This window comes from Bos indicus, chromosome 11, assembly GCF_029378745.1.
Source record: "Bos indicus isolate NIAB-ARS_2022 breed Sahiwal x Tharparkar chromosome 11, NIAB-ARS_B.indTharparkar_mat_pri_1.0, whole genome shotgun sequence".
NCBI lineage: Eukaryota > Metazoa > Chordata > Mammalia > Artiodactyla > Bovidae > Bos > Bos indicus.
The window spans coordinates 21,879,955-21,901,471 of record NC_091770.1 but is presented as its reverse complement, the minus strand read 5'-3'; the positions used below and the strand labels follow the sequence as shown (position 1 = coordinate 21,901,471).

General features: G+C 42.6%; 1 protein-coding gene across 2 annotated transcripts in view; it reads right to left on the bottom strand.

The window, feature by feature from the left end:
* Nucleotides 1-21,517, bottom strand: part of TMEM178A (transmembrane protein 178A) — a 103,693-nt gene that overhangs the window by 44,165 nt on the left and 38,011 nt on the right. Inside the window, exon 1 of one of the 2 annotated variants that reach the window (XM_019970043.2) lies at nucleotides 12,855-13,370. The exons of the other annotated variant lie outside the window; for it this stretch is intronic. Within the exon in view, the coding sequence (XP_019825602.2) occupies nucleotides 12,855-13,254 (400 nt within the window). The 5' untranslated portion in view covers nucleotides 13,255-13,370. Of the gene's footprint in view, nucleotides 1-12,854; nucleotides 13,371-21,517 lie in introns of those variants that run through there. 2 annotated transcript variants of the gene reach the window in all.

Below are 21,517 nucleotides of genomic sequence, written 5' to 3'. Positions count from 1 at the left end.
CTCTCCCTCCATCCCACTCCTCCAAACACAGAATTCCATGTTGCTGAACAACCACTTCCTTAGGTGACCTTCCAGGTTTGAACAACACTGACCTCATCAATCCAATGTGTATTAAATTTATAGCAACTGCACTATCAGATCTTAAGAGTGCATCAAAATTCTCTAAAATGTACGGTTTTGAAAATTTCACATTCCATTTTGTTAAGTGCAATTATGAAGAAGCCACCATAAAAACAACCATTCAGTCCCTGGGTTACTACAGATTAAAGAGTCACAAACCAGCCTTTAGAAAAGCAAAGCACAGAGCTTTCAGGGTGCTTCAATATGCCCATGAAAAATAGAATATGCTGCTCCCAAATATGCCACTCTGATATAAGAATCATTTTGAGCTGAAGGCAATTGAGAAGAAGCAGATACAAGAAAAACTCTGCCCTTCTCCTACTTGCCTAAAAGCAGGACATAAATTTATAAAGGTGCTGCTTCCTTCTTCTACCAAGGATAGAAGTTAATTACCAGGGATAACTCTAGATTCTCATCAGTGAAGAGATGGCAGCAGAGGAATCTACATAACAATCCTTGCTAATTTCTAGCCCTGATTTACTACCAGTCTCTCCTAATATTTGCCTTCCCACAATCTGTCAGCCCTGGAAACTCAAAGTCCTTTTCCTTTGGTTATCACTTCTCTGAAAATGTACTGTTCTTTCATTAAGATGCCATATAAACCTAAGTCCTAAACACCACTTTGAGCTACCAATCTCTGAGGGCTCCATATGCGTGATGCACACGTTAACTTCTGTTTTTCTCTCTTCATCTGTCTTTTATCAGTCAATTTACAGGAACCCAACCTGAGAATTTAACAAAGCTAGTGGAGGTGACAGAATTCTAGCTGAGCTATTTCAAATCCTAAAAGATGATGATGTGAAAGTGCTGCACTCAATATGCCAGCAAATTTGGAAAACTCAGCAGTGGCCACAGGACTGGAAAAGGTCAGTTTTCATTCCAATCGCAAAGAAGGGCAGTGCCAAACAATGTTCAAACTACTGCAAAATTGCTCTCATTTCACAAGCTAGCAAAATAATGCTCAAAATTCTCCAAGCTAGGCTTCAAAAGTATGTGAACTAAAAACTTCCAGATGTGCAAGCTGGATTTAGAAAAGGCAGAGGAATCAGAGATCAAATTGCCAACATCCGTTGGATCATCGAAAAAGCAAGAGAGTTCCAGAAAAACATCTACTTCTGCTTCATTGACTATGCTAAAGCCTTTGACTGTGTGGATCACAACAAACTGGAAAATTCTGAAAGAGATGGGAATACCAGACCACATTATCTGCCTTCTGAGAAACCTGTATGCAGGTCAAGAAACAACAATTAGAACCAGACATGGAACAACAGACTGGTTCCAAATAGGGAAAGGAGTACATCAAGGCTGTATACTGTCACCTTGCTTATTTAACTTCTATGCAGAGTACATCATGCAAAATGCTGGGATGGATGAAGTGCAAGCTCGCATCAAAATTGCCAGGAGAAATATCAGTAACCTCAGATATTCAGATGACACCACCCTTATGGCAGAAAGTGAAGAACTAAAGAGCCTCTTGATGAAGATGAAAGAAGAGAGGGAAAAACTGGCTTAAAACTCAACATTCAGAAAACTAAGATCATGGCATCCGGTCCCATTACTTCATGACAAATAGATGGGGGGGGAAATGGAAACAGTGACAGACTTTATTTTCTTGGGCTCCAAAATCACTGCAGATGGTGACTGCAGCCATGAAATTAAAAGACACTTGCTCCTTGGAAGAAAAGCTATGACAAACCTAGACACTGTAGTAAAAAGCAGAGACATCACTTTGCCAACAAAGGTCCATACAGTCAAAGTTATGGTTTTTCCAGTAATCACGTATGGATATGAAAGCTGGACCATAAAGAAGACTGACCACCGAAAAAATGATGCTTTCCAACTGTGGAGCTGGAGAAGACTCTTCAGAGTCCTTTGGACTGCAAGAAGATCAAACCAATTAATCCTAAAGGAAGTCAGTCCTGAATATTCATTGGAAGGACTGATGCTGAAGGTGAAACTCCAACACTTTGGCCACCTGATGCGAAGAGCCGACTCATTAGAAAAGATTCTGATGCTGGGAAAGATTGAAGGCAGGAGGAGAAGGGGATGACAGAGGATGAGATGGTTGGATGGCATCACCGATTTGATGGACATGAGTTTGAGTAAGCTCCAGGAGATGGTGATGGACAGGAAAGCCTGGCGTGCTGCAGTCCATGGGGTCACAAAGAGTTGGACACAACTGAGCAACTGAACAACAATCACAATCTGAGAATTTAGCGATATAGAGGAAAAAGATGTTCTTTTACTTCCCTATTCCCATCAGGGCAGGTTGTAGAGAGGGAATGTGGTAAATCTGGAAGCACCAGCAAGAAACTGGGTTCTCTCAGTCCTGTTCTCCCTATGGAATGATCGCAGGTAGGACTGGACCACTGTCTGGATTTCAAGCTGCAGCAGCACTAAAGCAGCCACACTTCCTTTAGCTAACAGTAGCCAGACTTGGTTCAGGTATCAAGCAGGCAAGTGCCTCCTGGGGACACTGAAATCTTAGCCTCTGTCATGAGAAGCTTGATTGGTCTAAGGGGCTCATTCTAATTCCATTCAATTCACTGGGGATTGGTTTAGGAATGGTCATGTGACATAATTCTAACCAATAATGTCTGTGGGAAATCTGGGAGACTTCTGGGGCATTACATTCATTCTAAGAATGTTTAGGAAAAAAGGGGCATGGCCTCTCTCCTGCTTTAGCCTTTGAACTACTGTTGTATAAGGAAGTGACCATCAGTCCTGCTGGTGACCAGGAAGAGACAAGCCTGAAGGCAAAGTTGCCCATGCTGCAACAACTAAAGCCCAACAGAATTCAATCTTCAATTGACCAGCCTAGGTACAGGCTTCCTCTGGACTTCTTGTTATGGGAGAAAACACATTTTTCTTGTAGGTTAAGTCATTTTTATCTGGGTTTTCTCTTATTTAGCTCTAAAAGATCTTTAGTAAACCTTACACAAGTGGATAAATGTTTATCAAGCATTTTATTAATAGCATTTTAAAAAATTAGACTTACAACCAAAATTATAATGTTTCATACCTGACCTTTTCAGGAATTAAAAACTCCAGAAACCTACATATATGGGACAATACTTAGCCAGGGGATGGGGGAGGAATAGGTCTGCCATTTTAACCTACAAATAGAACAGGAAGAGTGCTAAAACAAGAACCGTGTGATAATTGAAAAAATAAAAACATGCTGTAAAAAACACCCATGCCACAAATTTCCAAAATGAAAATCTGGGGCATATTAGTAAGGAACATTCAATTTCCTCCATGGCCTATTCAAATGTGACTGCAGAATCATCTGTATATGGGTTTACTGAATAGTGAACTCTGTTTAATGCCTCTCAGGGTCTCTCAGACAGATTTATTTCAATAACTCTGTTACACTTGGAGGGCAAACAAAACTATGACCTTTTATGATTCCTCCTGTCATTTTGTTTTTAACTTTCTCAAATCAAGTGTGTTGGGATGGGTTCAGAAGACTAACAGGTAATGAGTTCTTAATAAAGTTCCCAATTTCCAAATCAGAGACGGTGCCTGGGGACGACTTTGGGAGATTGAAGTGCACATGCTCACTGTATCCATCAGCTTCCTGTACAAGCCTCACTCCTAAAAAATACACAAACCGGATAAAGCCTCCACTCCCACAGCCAATCAGACTGCTTTCTCTAAGTTTCTTCTACATAAGATCAAAGGACCTCCCCCGTGCAAAAGCTAGAGTCTATTTTATAAATTAAAACTTATTTGAGATTTTGCTGATAACAACATTCCCTCCTTCACAGACATTCTAAAAACACTTTCTGAGCAAAAAACAGAGAGTTAGAGCTGGTGTGCCAGGAATTACATGTAATGGGCAGAAGTGTGCAGCGCACAAGAAAATTCTCTATCACGGCATCATAGTAAAAAAACTGGGTGAGGATCACAGCTCAAAGTTCCTTTCAACTCTATGAATCTTTAATTCAACATGTGCTTACCCATTTTCCTCCAACCAATTTGAGTTTCTTTCAGAAACAAAACGTAACCCTTGAGAAAAAAAGGAAAGAAATACATGACTTTGATGCTTCTTCAGCAGACATTTCTGGCTGGATTCTATCTTCTACTGCTGAATAGTAAGCGATTTCCTTGTGCCTTTTTGGTTTTGTTTCTTTCAAAAAACTGAACAAAAAGACAATATTTTTCAGAAACGTTCTTATCGGCAGTCACTGTCGCTTCTTCTGCCACTTGAATTCAGCCTAGCTCTTTCTTTCTCTAGTATTTGTTAGTTTTAGCTTGTTTCAAACAACATTTTCATTGTCTGAACATCAAAGTTTCCCTAAAATGCTAAGGATCAAACTAAAATGCTAAGGATCCCTAGATGCTAAGGATCAAACCCCCGGGAATAAGTGACTAAGTATTAGTGGCATGAAGCAAATACTGAACTTTGACAAAGACTCCATTACTGCCCTTGGCCATTGTATTTTTAGTTTCTCCTCTCCTACAGTTTATCTTCTGCTGAGTCAAATTGCTGCTCTGATGATCAGTTTCATAATCTTTCAATTCCATGACAAGTGATCAATTCTGTTGTTTTTCAGGATAACTTCCTTAAATACCATTTAATGGGATGCCCATGCTAAAAATTCCATGACAACTATAAACATTACTGTAAGGAGTTTTCAAAACTGTGAGAACATAAGGAACGGCATTCAAACTCAAATTAACCAAAAGCCCCAGCCCACCCCCTCAGACCCTCTTCCTCACTACTGAGGGTGTCCTTAGAGACAGCAAAACCTCACAGGGCAAGGAGGACACAGCACCCATGTGTTTCACTAAGCAGCCTCTTATTTTCAAAAGCATTTCTTTTCAACACTCAGTAACATTTGCTGACTGATTTCTGAATGAAGCAAATGCTTACATCCCCCACACCAAATAAAAATTCCCTAAAATATAGGCAAAAGAGATCCAAGTCACATACAGCCTCCTACCCCTACCCCCACCCTCACTCTCTCAATCTTGCCAGTTAAAGACCCTAAGAATATATGTCAGTGTTCTCTGGCATGGCAGATGGAAGCATCAGTGTTGATTTACAGTTGAGGGACCTATTTAAAGGGACACTAAAGCCTTCTGGATTATCTATACATTCAAAATTTCTCACATATTTCTGGAATCACTTCCCTGTCTACCTGTATGGTATTAAACAACCTGGTGGAACCAGAAGGGAACAGATAACATCCTTTTGGTCCTTAGAGGAGAAATGAGTTGATTGATTTTTTTTTCCATGAACAAAACACTTAAAAGTCTGAACACTGGGGGACATCCAGCAAGTTGTAGAAATAATTCAGTGTGTCTTCAGTCAGTCAAGATAACGAAAACTGAAATATGGTGTGTATTGTTCCCCTTTTTTCACTTGCTAATGCATTTCCTGATGGGTGTCCCCATGACATTATTGTTTGGTCTGCAATCAGCTTATCTGGCTGAGTTACAAGAAAGATGGAGTGCAGCCTGGAGTTTCCTGGTACTCTACAGCAAACAAAGGCTGTCAGCTTCGTGATGGCTGATGCGGACTCTCTCGGGCTCCAAGAAGTTCAGTTACCTCCTTTTAGTTAAAACTTGCAATAAAACAGATTAATCACTGCAATCACTTTTAACCGCAGGGAAGCACTATAAGAAAGTGAAAAATAAATAAATAAACCAGCATCAGTTTTACCAGGTTTTGAAGATAAAGTCCATTTTCTACTGTCAGATGCCTTTATTTTGATAAAAATCTTTACAACCAGTTGTGCAAAGCTTTAGACAATAGTAATGGTATGCTATTTTTAAAATACATACATATATATATATATATATATATATATAAATTGTAGAAAAAACTAATTTGTTACACTTAAAGCAAGTCTACAGGGTTAAGATGATCTTGTCTGAATTGCCCCCAAATTACTGAGCTAATGTTTTACTCCAAAGGAGACACATTTACTACTTGTACTATTTGCCAAACCTCCAGCTTAGTTGTTTTCAACTTTTTCCTTCCATCTCACCAGTTGCTTCTGCAAGGGACAGGGAAGTGAAGGGGATGACCAAATCAGATTATTTCTACTCTTTTAACCAGAAAATAATACAGGAAAATAGGCCTCAGACAGTCAGTCACATAATTATCAAAGAAGGACAATGGAATCTCTCTGAAAGATAAGATGGACACAAGAAAGATGGGCTTAAGGACACTGCCAACCTGATGTTACAGCTTGCTTGTAAGCTGGCAGAGGTCACAGCTCAGTTACCTGGGGTATACTGCACTGCAGGTGTACTCAAAGAGGAAAGGAGGGTTCGTTCTTGGTAACTGTTGGGAAAATCCTAGGACCAGCCTAAATTCCTTCAATGTGGCCACTCACCATCGTTTCCCATTTACCACTGACACTGGGCGTCTCAGTTACTCCCTCAATGAAATGTAACTCCCGGATGCTCCCCCAACAAAAGCTATCTTCTCTTGCAATCAAGAACACTTGGAATTATGAGTAGTCTGCCTGATGGGGTTTAAGGGCTCTTTCTGAGCTTTGAAGAGAAATCAGGAGCTAAGAAAAAAAATCACAGCCAACTCTAGTATGATTGGATGTGAATGTTCTATGGCATAGCAAAAAACTCTTCTGTTGTTCCCCTCAAGGTCATTGCTAAATGTAATCCACGAGACACGGTAGATACAAATGTCATTGACTCTTGCAATTTTGATCACAAACCACTTAAAGCACCATCCACTTTTGTGTTTATGAATCACTATTAAAAGGTGACTTCTCTGTGCAGATGGAAAGAATAGAAGCAAATGTCGTTTTTTGATATCAGAGAGGCAAGTGAGAATTTAATTTCTATGCAAGATAACTTTCAGGAGTGTTATCAATAGGATGTGTTGAAGCATAGGATATCACACTCAGGTATGTTCAGCCCCAAGACACTGCAGCACAAATCTACAAATCTAGTCATTAAGAGCTGTGTAATATGAGCTAGCACTTGTTTAATCATAAAGTCACAGGTAATACTGTTTCATGTCGGAAATGATACAGAAATAAAATGCATCTTCTTCTCTCGCCTGTGCACGATGAATATGTGATACAATGGTGCTGGGAGACCCACCACAGAGGTCAGGCACGATAGTAAAGGAACGATCCATCTTCTGCCCACACAAGAAACCCGGGCTTTGCTGATGGGCAATGAGAGAAGCAGTCTTCCAAGAGAAAGGGGGATATGCCAGGCGGTACATAAGCAGTCCTCTCATGTACCCCCCGGAACATAGATAAACTTTTTTCTATTTATTAATATTACCCCATCCCTTCAAAGTTTGTGTTCATTCATGTTTCATGATGAAGTTTGTTTGGTTTTCCACACAAGTGTACAAAAAAACAAATGAAATTTTTGGACAAGCCAATATATTTCAGTACAGAGTGTGCTGCTGCTGCTAAGTCACTTCAGTCGTGTCCGACTCTGTGTGATCCCATAGATGGCAGCCCACCAGGCTCCCTTGTCCCTGGGATTCTCCAGGCAAAAACACCGGAGTGGGTTGCCATTTCCTTCTCCAATGCATGAAAGTGGAAAGTGAACAGAGTGTGCAAGCATACTCAAATGCTCAGTCACGTTTGACTCTTTGCGACCCCTTGCACTGTAGTCGGCCAGGTGCCTCTGTCCATTGGATTATCTCGGCAAGAATACTGAAGTAGGTTGCCATTTCCTCCTCCAAGAGATTTTCCCCACCCAGGAATCAAACCCATGTCTCCTGCAGCTCCTGCCTTGGCAGGCAGATTCTTTACCACTGCATCATCTGGGAAGCCCATGTAAGTACAGTTCCTGTATCTAATTTTTAAATAAAAAAATATAAATTACATAGAGTGGGGTTTAAAACAGTTTCAGAGACCACTGCCTTGAGAAATAGAGAGAGAAAAAGGAAGTCTTAATGATATCCCCAGCACCCCCAAAACTGAAGAATCCCTTTGCCAGCAGCATCTTCTGGTCCAAGAGAAGGTCCGAGAACAATGTGTAAACTAATGGGTCAGGAAGGAGAAACAGTGCTCGCCTCCCAGATTTCCCAGATACATCTGCTCTTGGGAGATAATTATTCTAACACAAATGATACTTTGGTCTACAAATGAGCTGGAGAAAATCATCAATCTATTTTTCTGTCAGGTAGAACTTGGTGGGTCCTGTACAGACTATTAATTTCATGGAAAATAAGCCAACAGGGAAAACAGATAAATCATTAGCAGAGTGAGGAAGAGACCCAATAAATGCCTACCAATCCTCCTACTTTCTCTTTCTTGCAGAGAGTAAAATGACAAAGTATTTATGTCCCACTGTCTTTGATATCTCTGTTTATCTCATTAAAGGAAAAATGCTTCTGAAACCACAAGGACATATTCTATTTCAAGTTTTAAGAATTCAATCCCAAATGATTTATACAAGTGAACAATATGACTACAGAATCGTAATCTTCATATTTCTAAAATTCTATCATTCTTAACTTCATAAAAACAGAACACTACCACATTCATTTCCCTTTTGTTTATTGCAGGCAATATATAATATTAGGATTCAGTTTACATAAACAAGGAACATATATTTGAAAAGTAGTGTGGATTGTTTTTAATGAAAATTTTTAATTAAAAATTTTTTTCAATTAAACTTAAGGCTAGTAAGAACAGTTGGCACTTTTGATATCATTTCAATGACTAATCCCTACTCAAAATTAATTTCTCCAAAGTTCCATATAATGTATTCACAAGACTCATCAGTGTTTATTTATTAAAGTCAGTGTTTTCAGTAACTGAAAGAAGCATTATAGAATGTTTCCAACTGAGTCTCTTTCCATCTGTCCTTCTATTTTACTGTTCATCAAGTAGTTTAAACATAAGAATTGCACTGGGAACAGAATGCCTGGGTGTCACCCGAAGGCTCCGGCTCTCCATCACTTTGCAGTGTACTGTGTGTCATTTACCTACCAGTGCTAGCAGCCTGCCCAAAGTGTTTATCCCACAGCCTACTAAAAGTAGTTATTCTATAACCTACTAGAAAATAACTACAGTACTTGATAGCAACTCCATCGGGGCAGGTGTTTTTATCCATTTTTTTCACTTCTGTATTTTCTATTTTTTGAAGTGAAAGTGAAAGTCACTCAGCAGTGTCCAACTCTTTGCGACCCCAGGGACTATACAGTCCATGGAATTCTCCAGGCCAGAATTCTGAAGTGGGTAGCCATTCCCTCCTCCAGGGGATCTTCCCAATCCAGGGATTGAACCCAGGTCTCCTGCATTGCAGGCAGATTCTTTACCAGCTCAGCCACGAAGGAAGTCAAATTGTCTATACATAGAACAATACCTGACATTCAATACATGTTTATAAAGTAAATAAATTGGGTGAATGGTGGAAAAAAAGAATCTATCTTTAGGTCACCTCCTCTCATTTCCTGGGCTCTGTACACAATTCATGCCACCTGCCTTCCTGGCTTTCTTTTATACATAAAGGCTTCTTTCCAATGTGGTATTCCCAGGGGCACAGAGGGGCCTGAGGCCCTCCTCTTTAAACCCATTCTTTCAAGTTTCTACCACAAGGCTTCTTTAACTGTTCTAGCCCTCCTGCTGCTGGATGGACGATGATTAATTTGCAAACTTACCAGAATCTGTCTTTACTTTGAACAGCAAAGCTTTGTTAGCAACAAGAGTTAGCTGCAAGAAGGATCTACAAGGAACAGTTAGTCAACTGACAACTCAAATACAAAAGAACTCTCACATGTGTAGCTGAAATCTTCCTAATATTAACTGACGAAATAACAGGGTTTTGATGGGCATTTATTTCTATAATGCAGTGCAAACTTAATATCTCTATAGCATTTGTAAGTTCCCATGTTATCCCAGTGGGCAAGATAGTAAAATGTGGATTAGTCAATATAGTAAGAGGACTTGGTGCTGGAAAATCTATATTCAAATTGTGTTGGGGACTGGTCCTTCCTCAGCCTAAGACAGTAGCATCGAGTTCTAGTCTTGGTCCTTAATGGGTTTATCAATAACTTTACCTCCACTCTGACTGAAGGTCCTGGTTGGAGGTCTAATCTAGACCTTCAAGGGTCACTCTGGGCTAAAAGTAAACTAGAGTCACAATGAAAGGGTGACATTCAGAGTTTGACAATTTTCCTAAATACCTGTACAAATACCAAATACCAAATACCAAATCAAATACCAAAACAAAAGTAATGTTTACCTAATAGAGGTGTCAAAAATCATCTGTTCAAACTATTCTTGGAATCACAGAATTTTAAAGCTATTCATTTCACCCATTCATTTCACAGATGATAAATCTGAGATCCGAAAGAGTTATGTAAGTAGCCCAAGGTAGATGGGGAGCAATATTGAAAGTATTGCAGGCCCTTTTGGCCATCTCCCAAATAACAAATTATGATCCTACAATGTACTGAATGTCATTTCTCCAAACTCTTCATGTCTTAATAATGGCAGCTCGTTAACTTCCTAGGAAGCTAAATTTACATTGCTATTAGTACAACAATGACAGATTTCAGAACTACAAAAAAAGTCCCCTAAAAGATACTGAGCCTTCCTACAAGGAACAAGAAAACTGAAGACCAAGGAGGCCTGGACTTGTTGGAGGAAACAATGAGATTTAGTGGTATGGGCAACAATGGAGCCCAGGTCTTCTGATGACAACCTAGAACTCTTTAGTATTCCACACAAGGAATTAGCTAAACACCATCAATATTACAAAGCTGAGATCATTTTAATCTAAACTTGTGTTTATGATGAGAAAACTGTAATTCTTGAACTAGTACACAAGTTCCATCTTATGGAAGTGCTAGGGTGGACAACCATGCCAGAAAGATGTAGAAGGGATTTCAAACAATAGGTGGGAGGTTGGACTGAATGACGTCTAAAGTCCCTTCAGCCTCTAGGATTATTGGATTCTGAACTTCCCAGGAGCTGAACACCTCAGCTAGCCAGGGCGGATGAGGAGGTGGGGAATGTGCAAGAGTCCTGAGGGGCATACTCTCCTGCCCTTGGATTGAATGAACTCTACCCTGCTGTTTCAGGCATTATTACATATCCAATTTACATGCAATCAAATACCCTAGGCACAGGAAGAGTGGAAGGAAATGCAGCTCTGTTGTTCATTCCCAAAGACAGACTTCACTGCTTAGCTTTCAAAACTGCCTTGCCTAAATGAGCATTCCATAACTGAGCTTCCACTTTGAGCTTTTACAGTTTGCTCATGTACTTTGCTACTATCAACATTAATTATGCAGCATCTTCATGAGGAGAAACCAGATTTGGATGTGAGGTAGGAGAGGAAAGAATAAAGCGCAGTTTCCAAAAGAAGGTTATTGTATCTGCTCCCTGCTCCCCAAAGCACTGGAGTCCTTCCACCACACACAGATTTCAGATGGCAGTCCCCAGCTGAGCTAGCCATGGGAAGGAGGAAGTTGACATGTTTGAGAAATGAGGAATACGCCAACTAAGAAGACTCTGAGGCCAATATGTTATTAACTCCCTCCTTTCTATGTAATTCCATTCCAAACCAGAATTCAACACAAATCTGCTTCTTTGCTTTCCTGAATGGCTACTAAAAATGTAGATGTACCGATTTTATACGTCTTCTTTTTTCTTTTGCAATAATGAGTTCCAGGGAAGAACGTAGGGTGTTTTTTGTTTTTTGGTTTTTTTCGTCTCAGAGAAAAAGAATTTATCATAAGGGTCAAGCTCTGACAGCTAGAAGAAAGCTTCAGCAATAGGACTGTCACACTGAACGAGATTACAAAAAATAAATAAATAAATAAATTCAATGGATCCAACACGCATGGGAGCCAGGTATCCTCTAGACTTCAAAGAGCAAACTGATGTTCTACAACTCAGTGTCAAATAACAAAACAGCAACAAAACAGCCTAACAAGGTATCAAAATCTGAGAGGGTGATTCTGTAGAGACTCTGTGTGCAAATACAAAAAGCTCTACTTTAAAACGCTTGGGCAGGTTTTCCACTCTGCTCGCCCTGAACTGAGGATGGTGTGCCCAGTCATTAGGAGGAAGGCTGCAAAACAGTCGATGTCCTAGCTGCACTCAGCTGCCTCCACCAGGGCATTACTGTCGTCTGAGGTCTAACCCAAAGGAACCCCGCACTTCAGGGTTTAGAGGAAGGTTCCTCCAGCCTCCTGAGCTCCCCATTAGCCGGTCAGACTGGCATGACCACATCAGTCCCGTCTGCTACCAACATTAAAGCAGGACAAGAATAAAGCCCTTTCCTCCTCTTCTGAGATTTGCACCACTTTTCTTCCAAAGGTATTTCTAAAAGGAAAGCACAACTTGAGGGAAGGAGTCCAGCTGGGCAAGGTCGGGTCTTTTTGAGGGTTCCCTTCCTCGCCAGCGGCAATCGACACATGCATTCCAAGTCGGGCAGGTGTACAAAGACAGCGAAGGACGAGAGAGAGGAGAAGAGGGGGAGGAAGGAGGTCGAGGAAGGAAAGGAGACTGAGGTGAAGGGCTGAAGGGACTTGAGGGAAGAGAGGGAAAGGAAGAGGATGAAGAGGAAAGAAGAGTCGGGGAAAGAAGAGCCAGAGAGAAGGGAGGGACGGGAGAAAGAAAGGGAGACGGATAAAGAAAGGAGGCGGCGGGGAAGACGAAAGAGTGTGCCGGGGACGCGGCGGGGAGGCGGCCGTGGGGACCGGAGCCCCTGGGGAGCCACGAGCTGCGCTCCGCGAGCGGGCGCCTGGGGCGCAGGGCGCGCCCGGCGCTCACCTTTCAGGATGAGGGTGTCGATGTCCCGGTCGATGCCCAGGAAGTAGCACTTCCTCCAGAGGCCCGAGTAGGTGGCAAAGAGTGGCCGGCCGCACTCGGCGTCCAGCCCGCCGAGCCCCAGCAGCGAGCGCCAAGACTCGGGATCGGCGCGCCCTGGGCCGCCCGGGAGCAGCCGGCGCCCCAGTGGGGGCGAGTCCCGCAGCGGCAGGTGCGACAGCGGCATCAGGCGGTTCTTCTGGTCCGGGGGGTCGGCGCCCGCACGGCTGCGCTCGCAGCTCTCCTTGTGGCGCCGGGGGTCGGTCTCGTACCAGTGGTCGGTGAAGATGGCCGTGACCAGCAGCCCCAGGGAGCAGAGGCTGAGGCCGAGGCTGAGCGCCGTGACGAGCGCCCGCGGCTCCATGGCTGCTCGCCCCGCCGCCAGTGGGCCCGCGCGCCGCCGCCAGACACAATGCACTTGGCCTCGGCTCGCTCCGCTCTCTCTCCCGCGCTCCCCCACCTGCCCCCTGCCGCCCGCGGCCTCCGGCTCCCGGCCCGGCGCGCTCCCTCCTCGGCTCCCTCCGACCGCGCGCCCGCCTCCTCCCGGGCCCGCCGCTCCGCGCCACCCCGAGCCTCGAGCACTTTCTCGCTGCCCCCAACCCCGCTTTCACCGCCGCTCCCGCAGCCCCTTCCCCTCCCTCTCGGAGCCCCCCACCCTTCTCACCCCTAACTGTCCACACCGCCTGATCGATCAATCCTTCCGCCCTGCCCTCCCGCGACTCCTCTTCCTTTCCGAATCCCTCTCCTCGCCCTCACTTTTCCCTTGTCTCCTCCTCTCTCCCCTTCACCCAGTCCCTACTTTGCCCCTACTTTTCTTCAACTCGTCCTCCCTCTTCTTCGTCCCTGTCTCCCCGCTCTTGTCCCTTTCTGTCCCTGCCCTGGCCGCGACGCTTCTCCCCAGCTACCCACGAGCGCTCAGCCGTCCTCTCCCCTCCGACGACCTGAAAAGACATCCACCCACATCAGACTCAGTCTTGTCACTTGTCCAAGTTGATGTTGATCAGTGTCCCGTTTTGTAACCAGAAGCGAATCCCATCTGGGTCGGGCTGCACGGTGATACTTAACTCAGGAATCTCGATCTGGAGCGGAAGCAGAAGACCCTTTCTCCCTTCTCGAAGAACGCAGCCTCTCAGACCCCTGGGCGGCTCTGTCACCCTGCCATCCCCCGCTTTCCCTCTCCCTCCCCCACGGCAACCTCTCAGCGCTCTGTCCGCTCCAGACCCTCTTCTGAAAGAAAAGACACCGAGTGTCACTAGAGCGATGGACCAATGGCCAGAGATTTTTCTCCCACTCCAGCCTGCTCAGAGATGGACTTCTTTTTCGTCGACCACCTCCAACTCCCGCTGGAATGACGGCCTCCTGGAATTTCTACTAGTCTATAGTGATCAATAAGCCCTTGCAATGGCACCTGGTCTGTGAGGTGATTCTTGTCCTTAAATAAAGAAAGTCCTTAGTAATAAATAAAGGGAATTTTTTTTTTTCCTCCTGTGCAACTTAGATGGGCTAGGAGGGTCAACAGCGTAGCAATACTATACACCAAAGTCAACATCTCAGCTTGCTTCTGTTTTCTAGGGCACTCAGAGGTATTAATTGAGAAAAGCAGGCAGATTCACATTTTCTAAAATGAGGAAACCTTAGGACTCAGGGTCCTGAAAGAGTTAATCTCTGTGTTGTGTGGAATCTGATGATAGAGGAGCAATACCCTCCTGCCACTTAATGCCCAGGAGGCCACATCACAGACAGAAAACCATGCTGCGGGAGCCCAAGGATACCAAGTTTTGTATTCTTTTGCTATATTAATGATCAAAAGATGATGAGGCATTCATTAGATGCTAAATGTCATTACTCCATGATTTAATGGGACTTATTAATTAGTGCCCCACATCAGTTGGTATGAATATTATTTATATATTTCCTCTGAAATGACATCTGTAAAGGTGGTATAAGAATCTTTCTGAGATTTGTTTTCATTGTTGTTTGTACTCAGCATCTTCAGAGGGTATATTGCCCATGAAGACTGTGTACCTCCCTTCACAGATAGATCATTGGAGCAAATCTTTCAGTCATATTGGGCACCCCCTGCCTATTTCTGCTGACCTGACAATGTGAATTATTACTTGGATTGTCTCAGCAAGATCTATGGTGAGCTTCAGTCTAATTAAGAAAGACAAAGAATTATAATTTTAGTGTTCCTCTCACCTATAAGCTTTTCCTTAACAGGAAATGCTAAGCTCATCAGAGGAGTCTTATCTGGATTTACACAAAAAAATGATGAGTCTTAGAAGCTTGCTTTTATTTATACTCTATAATATGTGTAAAATCCTCGATCTTTATGGATACACAGAAAGAATATCTTTCACTGTGAACCCACAGCTGATATCTGAAACTCACTCTAGTTGTCATATGTCCTTTTATTTTTTGAAAATGCCTCTTGAGATCAAGATATTACAAACCTTGCAACTCCCAAGGATAGTCAAACCTTAAGCAACTCTTCACTCCCTTTACAAATCCTGATGTACTCCAACAAATAAATATTCTGCCACATTTCAGAGTCACCTGATTATCTTCACACAATAACCATGTCCCCAACTGGAGCCAACAGAAGGAAAACTCTTTCTCAGGCACTTCTGTTTAACTTAAAAGAAAATAATGTTCTGCTTTATTTTCTTAGCCAGAACCCTTTGATCATACCCTTCTCTGAAAACAGCATTATCCTTGAAGTTCATTTATGTCTGTGTTTAAGACCAGTCTCAGCATATAATCCAAAGGTTACTATATGATGGATTACCCTTGACAGTACTTCATAAAAAATGTCACACATTACAAATATGGGCCAGCAGCATGTAATGAGAGCACTGCTTCTCCTGGTGCAGCATTAACAGCATCAGCGGGAATGTGACATATGATGTGAACACAGGTTTTGCTATAGTAACTGAGTATCGCTCCATCTATGTTCTTAAAATTTCTCTTTTGGATATTTCCAACAATGAACTGTCATCCACTCTGCTGGGGGAGTGGGAAATACAAAGATGAATCGATGGTTCCCATCTTCTGGATGCTCCCAGACTAGTAGTGAGAGAGACATAGAGCTTTTTCTATGCCCTGTAGTATAGAAATCAGAACAAAGTGTGTGGTAATGTGGCCAATGAAAGGACTAACTGCCTGGGGGAGTCAGGAAGGTTACTTAGAGGTAGTAACTTCTGAGTAAGTTCTCAAAGGATGTGTTAAACTTTGCCAGAAGGACTAGATAAAAGATTGGCATTGTGGCCACAATATAATTCTGATTTATATATCTGCCTGACAGATTTGGAGGCTTCCATATTTGAGGCCACTGTAAAAGAAGAATATTTTTCTACATCTTTAAATCATAACGTTGACATCTTCTAATTCCTGAATACAAGCTAAGTAGTTGCAGACCAGGAAAAGCCTACCCTCCCCAGAAGCCTAAGCCAGAATACAGCTGATTTAGGAGAGCATTTAGCCTGGCAGGGAGTCAAAATGATGGGAGATCAAATATCCAACCAGAACACCAAGGCATGTCTTGGCTGTGGCAGTGCTGTGCCCACAGTGCTTTCCAACTTAGCTTGTTCTTCACTTGTCTTAAATTTCCCTTTTCCATCTCCAGATTTGACATTACCAGTATCTCCCTTGGAGAGTAACAGTACCCTAAAGTGACAGGGACAGAGCTAGAGAATTTCCACCTGGGCATCTCACTGTGTTGTGAAACTCAGTACGTTCAAAGGTCAGTTCTTATATTTCCCCTATGGCTCAACTGCACCTCCTCACTTATCCCTCTTTCTGGTGTTGACAGATCAGTAGATATTTTAGAATTTTCTATCATACCCACAAAGTGGTAGGGATTCTTCCTTTGAAATATCTTTCTAGCCAGTCTCTTCTCTACATTTCTACCTCTTGCTAACACTATGACTCTATCATTCACATCTGGATTATTCTTCCAGCTCCCTCCTTGGCTCCCATAATTCCAGGACATCTGGGTTCGTGGGCAGCTCTTCCTGAAGTTATCCTGGACACTGTTGCCCAATGCATCTTCCTCCAGTGTTGTCTTCGTGACTTTCATCCTTCAGTGTCCAACTCTCCTTTCTAAGTTAAAAAGAAATATCCTTTATCTTACTCTAGAGCCTTCTTTGTTACTGTCAATATTCCCATAGCATTTAAATATACCAACTGATGTGTTGGCTATCTTTAAATATTTAGAAAACAAAACACTTTTGCCTTCTCACACTTATCATAATATCTAGGTGCTTTATGACATTCATTGCATTTCTCTATATAGTCAGGAAGTTCTTAAATTTTCTTACAAAAATGTATACACACACACACACACACACACACACACACAGGGAGAGAGAGAGACCCAATCATCACAGAGCTATGGCAATGATTTATTGACATACCCATGCTAAGTTAACCATGCTATAACCATGAATCTTCTAAAAGGCCCTTTTGCCCCAGTGCTGAGACCAAAAGTAACATCTTTCCTCATTTCAAATGTTTCGATTCCACAGATTTTAAAATGTGAAGTTTAACCAAAATCACACACTGGCTTTCATAAAGAGTAGGGGTTTATTCTTGGTACTATCAGACATTTTTCCAGCATTTAATGTAAAGATAGACTCAATATGTTGTTGACCTACAATATGTCATTTCTGTAAATAATTGAGGTATCTTACATTAATGTCATCATTCTAAACTGTTCCCCTGTAACAATTTTATTTTAATTCAACATTTATTGAGCACCCCCAATGTAAGTTATTTTGCTGGGTTGTACTAAATGATGCTGAAATGATGAAAAGCATGGCCTGTGCCCTCAGGGAGCTTTAGGTTAGTGGAGGAGGAGGAAGAGAGAAACGCAAGAGGCTATAAAGAGAGATGCTTGGACTGAGTGCTATCATGAAGGTGCAAACAATATTCAACACAGACAGATAGGGAAATCTGGCACAGATCCATTTTCAGTGGGAAGAACATGGTTAAGCCAAGTGGAATACAGGCTATCTCAGAGAGGCCTTGGAGGAAACAGGGTATTTTCTGTATATGTGTCAGTTGAGTCCAGGGCAAAGCCAAAAGTAAATTTTAGAAGGAGCACCTACTATGGTGCTCCTCTCTACCTACCCCACACATGTGGCAATTCTTCTTGCCATTTTATCACTAACTGGAAGTCTGGAACCAGAAAATACCACAAAGCCCCAAAATAGATGGTGCCTGATAAATTTCTCATTTCACTGACACACCACGGAATGTCACCATTCTTTTTCACATTCCTGGATTAAGCTGTTTCCTTTTTAAAGCCTTTAAGCACATATGGTGGGGAAGAAAAAAAAAAAAAAAACCACGTTCAAAGAAACCCATAACCATGTTAAGTCCCACTCAGAGTGTGATGTTTTAGCAGATGGTGGCTCATTAATTGCCATACCTAACTGTATTCCCTGCCTTATCTGTGTGTATGGATACTGGGTTTCTATGTTGAGGGCTAGTTCAGCTCACTCAGGCCGTATTGACAACCAAGGCAGAGATACCTAGTCTCTCTGATCACAGCAGCTAGAGATGCTGTCCAGGTGAACAAAAAAAGCTAGTGTCTCCAGGTGTCTCTCCTTTTTACCTCGAATCTCTTCTCTGAGTTTTACCCACCCAAAAGCACCAGGACTCAGGGAACACACAAGCACGAAACTCAGACCACCTAGAAATTCCAGACCCACTGCTTCTTACCCACTCATCCTTAGCCAGTTACCTAACCTCACCGAGCCACACAAATTCTGAAAAACAGGGATATCAGCAGCTACCTCTCAGGATTAATGAGTCATCGTTAACACATGCTAAATATGTTTCCTCCCACTCCTCCCTGAAACATGCTTCGGAAAACCCATAGCCTAATCATACTAAGCCCATATCGCTTAAATGTCATAAATACTAATAGCTGAACAAGTTATTAATGACATACTTTTTTTCATGTTATTATTCATCTTATTCTTGTAGGAGAGGCAATCTATCCATACTCTTCTCGCTTGTTCAGTTAACATGTAGTGAGCACTTGTGGGTCAGGGAGAGAGCGTTCCAAGGAGAGGGAACTGCCAGTGCAAAGGTCCTGAGGCATGAAAGGGCTCTGTAATCACTGAGGAACTGGAAAGACAGCCCTGTAGCTAAAGAGCAGTGAGTGAGGCAGTGACGGGTATGAGATTCAGTTGCAAAGTTAGCCAACTGCCAGTTCATGCATAGCCTTGAAGGGCATTCTACGGAGTTTGGTCTTCAGTCAAAAGAAAATCTTTGGAGAGTTTCAAGGAGGGGAGGAGCCCAAATTGATTTATATTTTATTTTAATTGTATTTATTATTATTTTTAAATTGGGGGCCCATGGGCAATATTGGACCTATAGGTATATGTAATCAATCCTTTTCTTCTTTCTTAAAAAAAAAATATTTAGTAAATTCACTGGTTTGGCTATGCCAGCTCTTAGTTTTGGCAGAAGGGATCTTCGGTTGTGGCACACAGGATCAGTTCCCTGACCAGAGATCAAACCCTGGCCCCCTGCTTTGGGAGCGTGGAGCCTTAGCTATTATGCCACCAGGGAATTCCCTGATTCATATTGTAAACATCATTAAGTGGGAAATGAATTGGGGCTGGGGATGGCAAGTATGAAAGCAGGGAAACCAGGGAAAGTAGGCTATTGCAGTAGTTCAGACAAGGGATGTTAGTACTTAGACTAAAGACACAGCAGTGGAGGAAGAAAAGTGGGTCAAGGTTGAACTCACATAATTACTGGGAGTCTAGATGAAGAAAAGGTGAAATCAAGAACCAGGCTGACACTTCTGGTTTGAGTGTTTGCATGGTGGTATCATGTATTGAGGTGTCTGATGTTCTTGAGAAGGAAATAAAGAAGTCTATTTGGGGCATGTTAGCCTTTGACTGTGTGTGCACTAAGTCGCTTCAGTTGTGTCTGACTCTTTGCAACCCCATGAACTGTAGCCTGCCAGGCTCCTCTGTCCATGGGATTTTCCAAGCAAGAATATTGGAGTGGGTTGCCATTTCCAAACTGTGGAAAATTCTTGAAGAGATGGGAATACCATACCACATTACCTGCCTCCTGAGAAACCTGTATGCAGGTCAAGTAGCAACAGTTAGAACCAGACATGGAACAGTGGACTGGTTCAAAATTGGGAAAGTAGTACATCAAGGCTGTATATTGTCACCCTGCTTTTTCACTTCTATGCAGAGTCAGTCAGTCAGTTCAGTCACTCAGTCGTGTCTGACTCTTTGCAACCCCACGAATCACAGCACGCCAGGCCTCCCTGTCCATCACCAGCTCCCGGAGTTTACCCAAACTCATGTCTATCAAGTTGATGATGCCATCCAGCCATCTCATCCTCTGTCATCCCCTTCTACTCGTGCCCCCAATCCCTCCCAGCATCAGAGTCTTTTCCAATGAGTCAACTCTTCGCATGAGGTGGCCAAAGTACTGGAGTTTCAGCTTTAGCATCAGTCCTTCCAATGAACACCCAGGACTGATCTCCTTTAGGATGGACTGGTTGGATCTCCTTGCAGTCCAAAGGACTCTCAAGAGTCTTCTCCAACACCACAGTTCAAAAGCATCAATTCTTCAGCACTCAGCTTTCCTCACAGTCCAACTCTCACATCCATACAGTGGCTAAGACTCAGAGCTCCTAATGCAGGGAGCATCCCTGATCAGGGAAGTAGATCCCATATGCCACAACTAAAGATCCCATGAGCCGCAAGGAAGACCTGGCATAGACAAGTAGATGTATATTTTTTTAAAAACCAAGGTAGCTTTAAAAGGAAGCAAAGAATGGGCAAACAGGGGTGGGTTGGATATAACCTATCACTGTCTATAATATTATGTGTACTGACACAGCACTGGTTTGGCATTACTAAGTTTGGAAAAGGCTTGTTCATGTTTTCTTCCAGGACCACTAAATTGCTTTGTCATTTGAGAGAGTTTATTTTTTCAGTTCTCCTTTAATGAAAATATAGTTACCAGGTGGCAGTGGGTTCTTAGTGATGGAATTTTTCTAGCCCCTCCCACCCCTTCCTATGTATACTTATATTATTAACTTGTATATATTGAGAGGTAGTATATGTAGTGCTGGGCTGGATGAGTCACAAGCTGAAATCAAGACAGGTGGGAGAAACATCAACAATTGCAGATATGCAAATGATACCACTCAAATGGCAGAAAGCGAAGAGGAACTAAAGAGCCTCTTGAAGGTGAAGGAGGAGAAAGAGCTGGCTTAAGACTAAATATTAAAAAAACTAAGATCGTGGCCTTTTCATACTGTTCGTGGGGTTCTCAAGGCAAGAATACTGAGAAGGGAATGGCAAACCACTTCAGTATTCTTGCCTTGAGAACCCCATGAACAGTATGAAAAGGCAAAATGATAGGATACTGAAAGAGGAACTCCCCAGGTCAGTAGGTGCCCAATATGCTACTGGAGATCAGTGGAGAAATAACTCCAGAAAGAACGAAGGGATGGAGCCAAAGCAAAAACAATACCCAGTTGTGGATGTGACTGGTGATAGAAACAAGGTCTGATGCTGTAAAGAGCAATATTGCATAGGAACCTGGAATGTTAGGTCCATGAATGAAGGCAAATTGGAAGT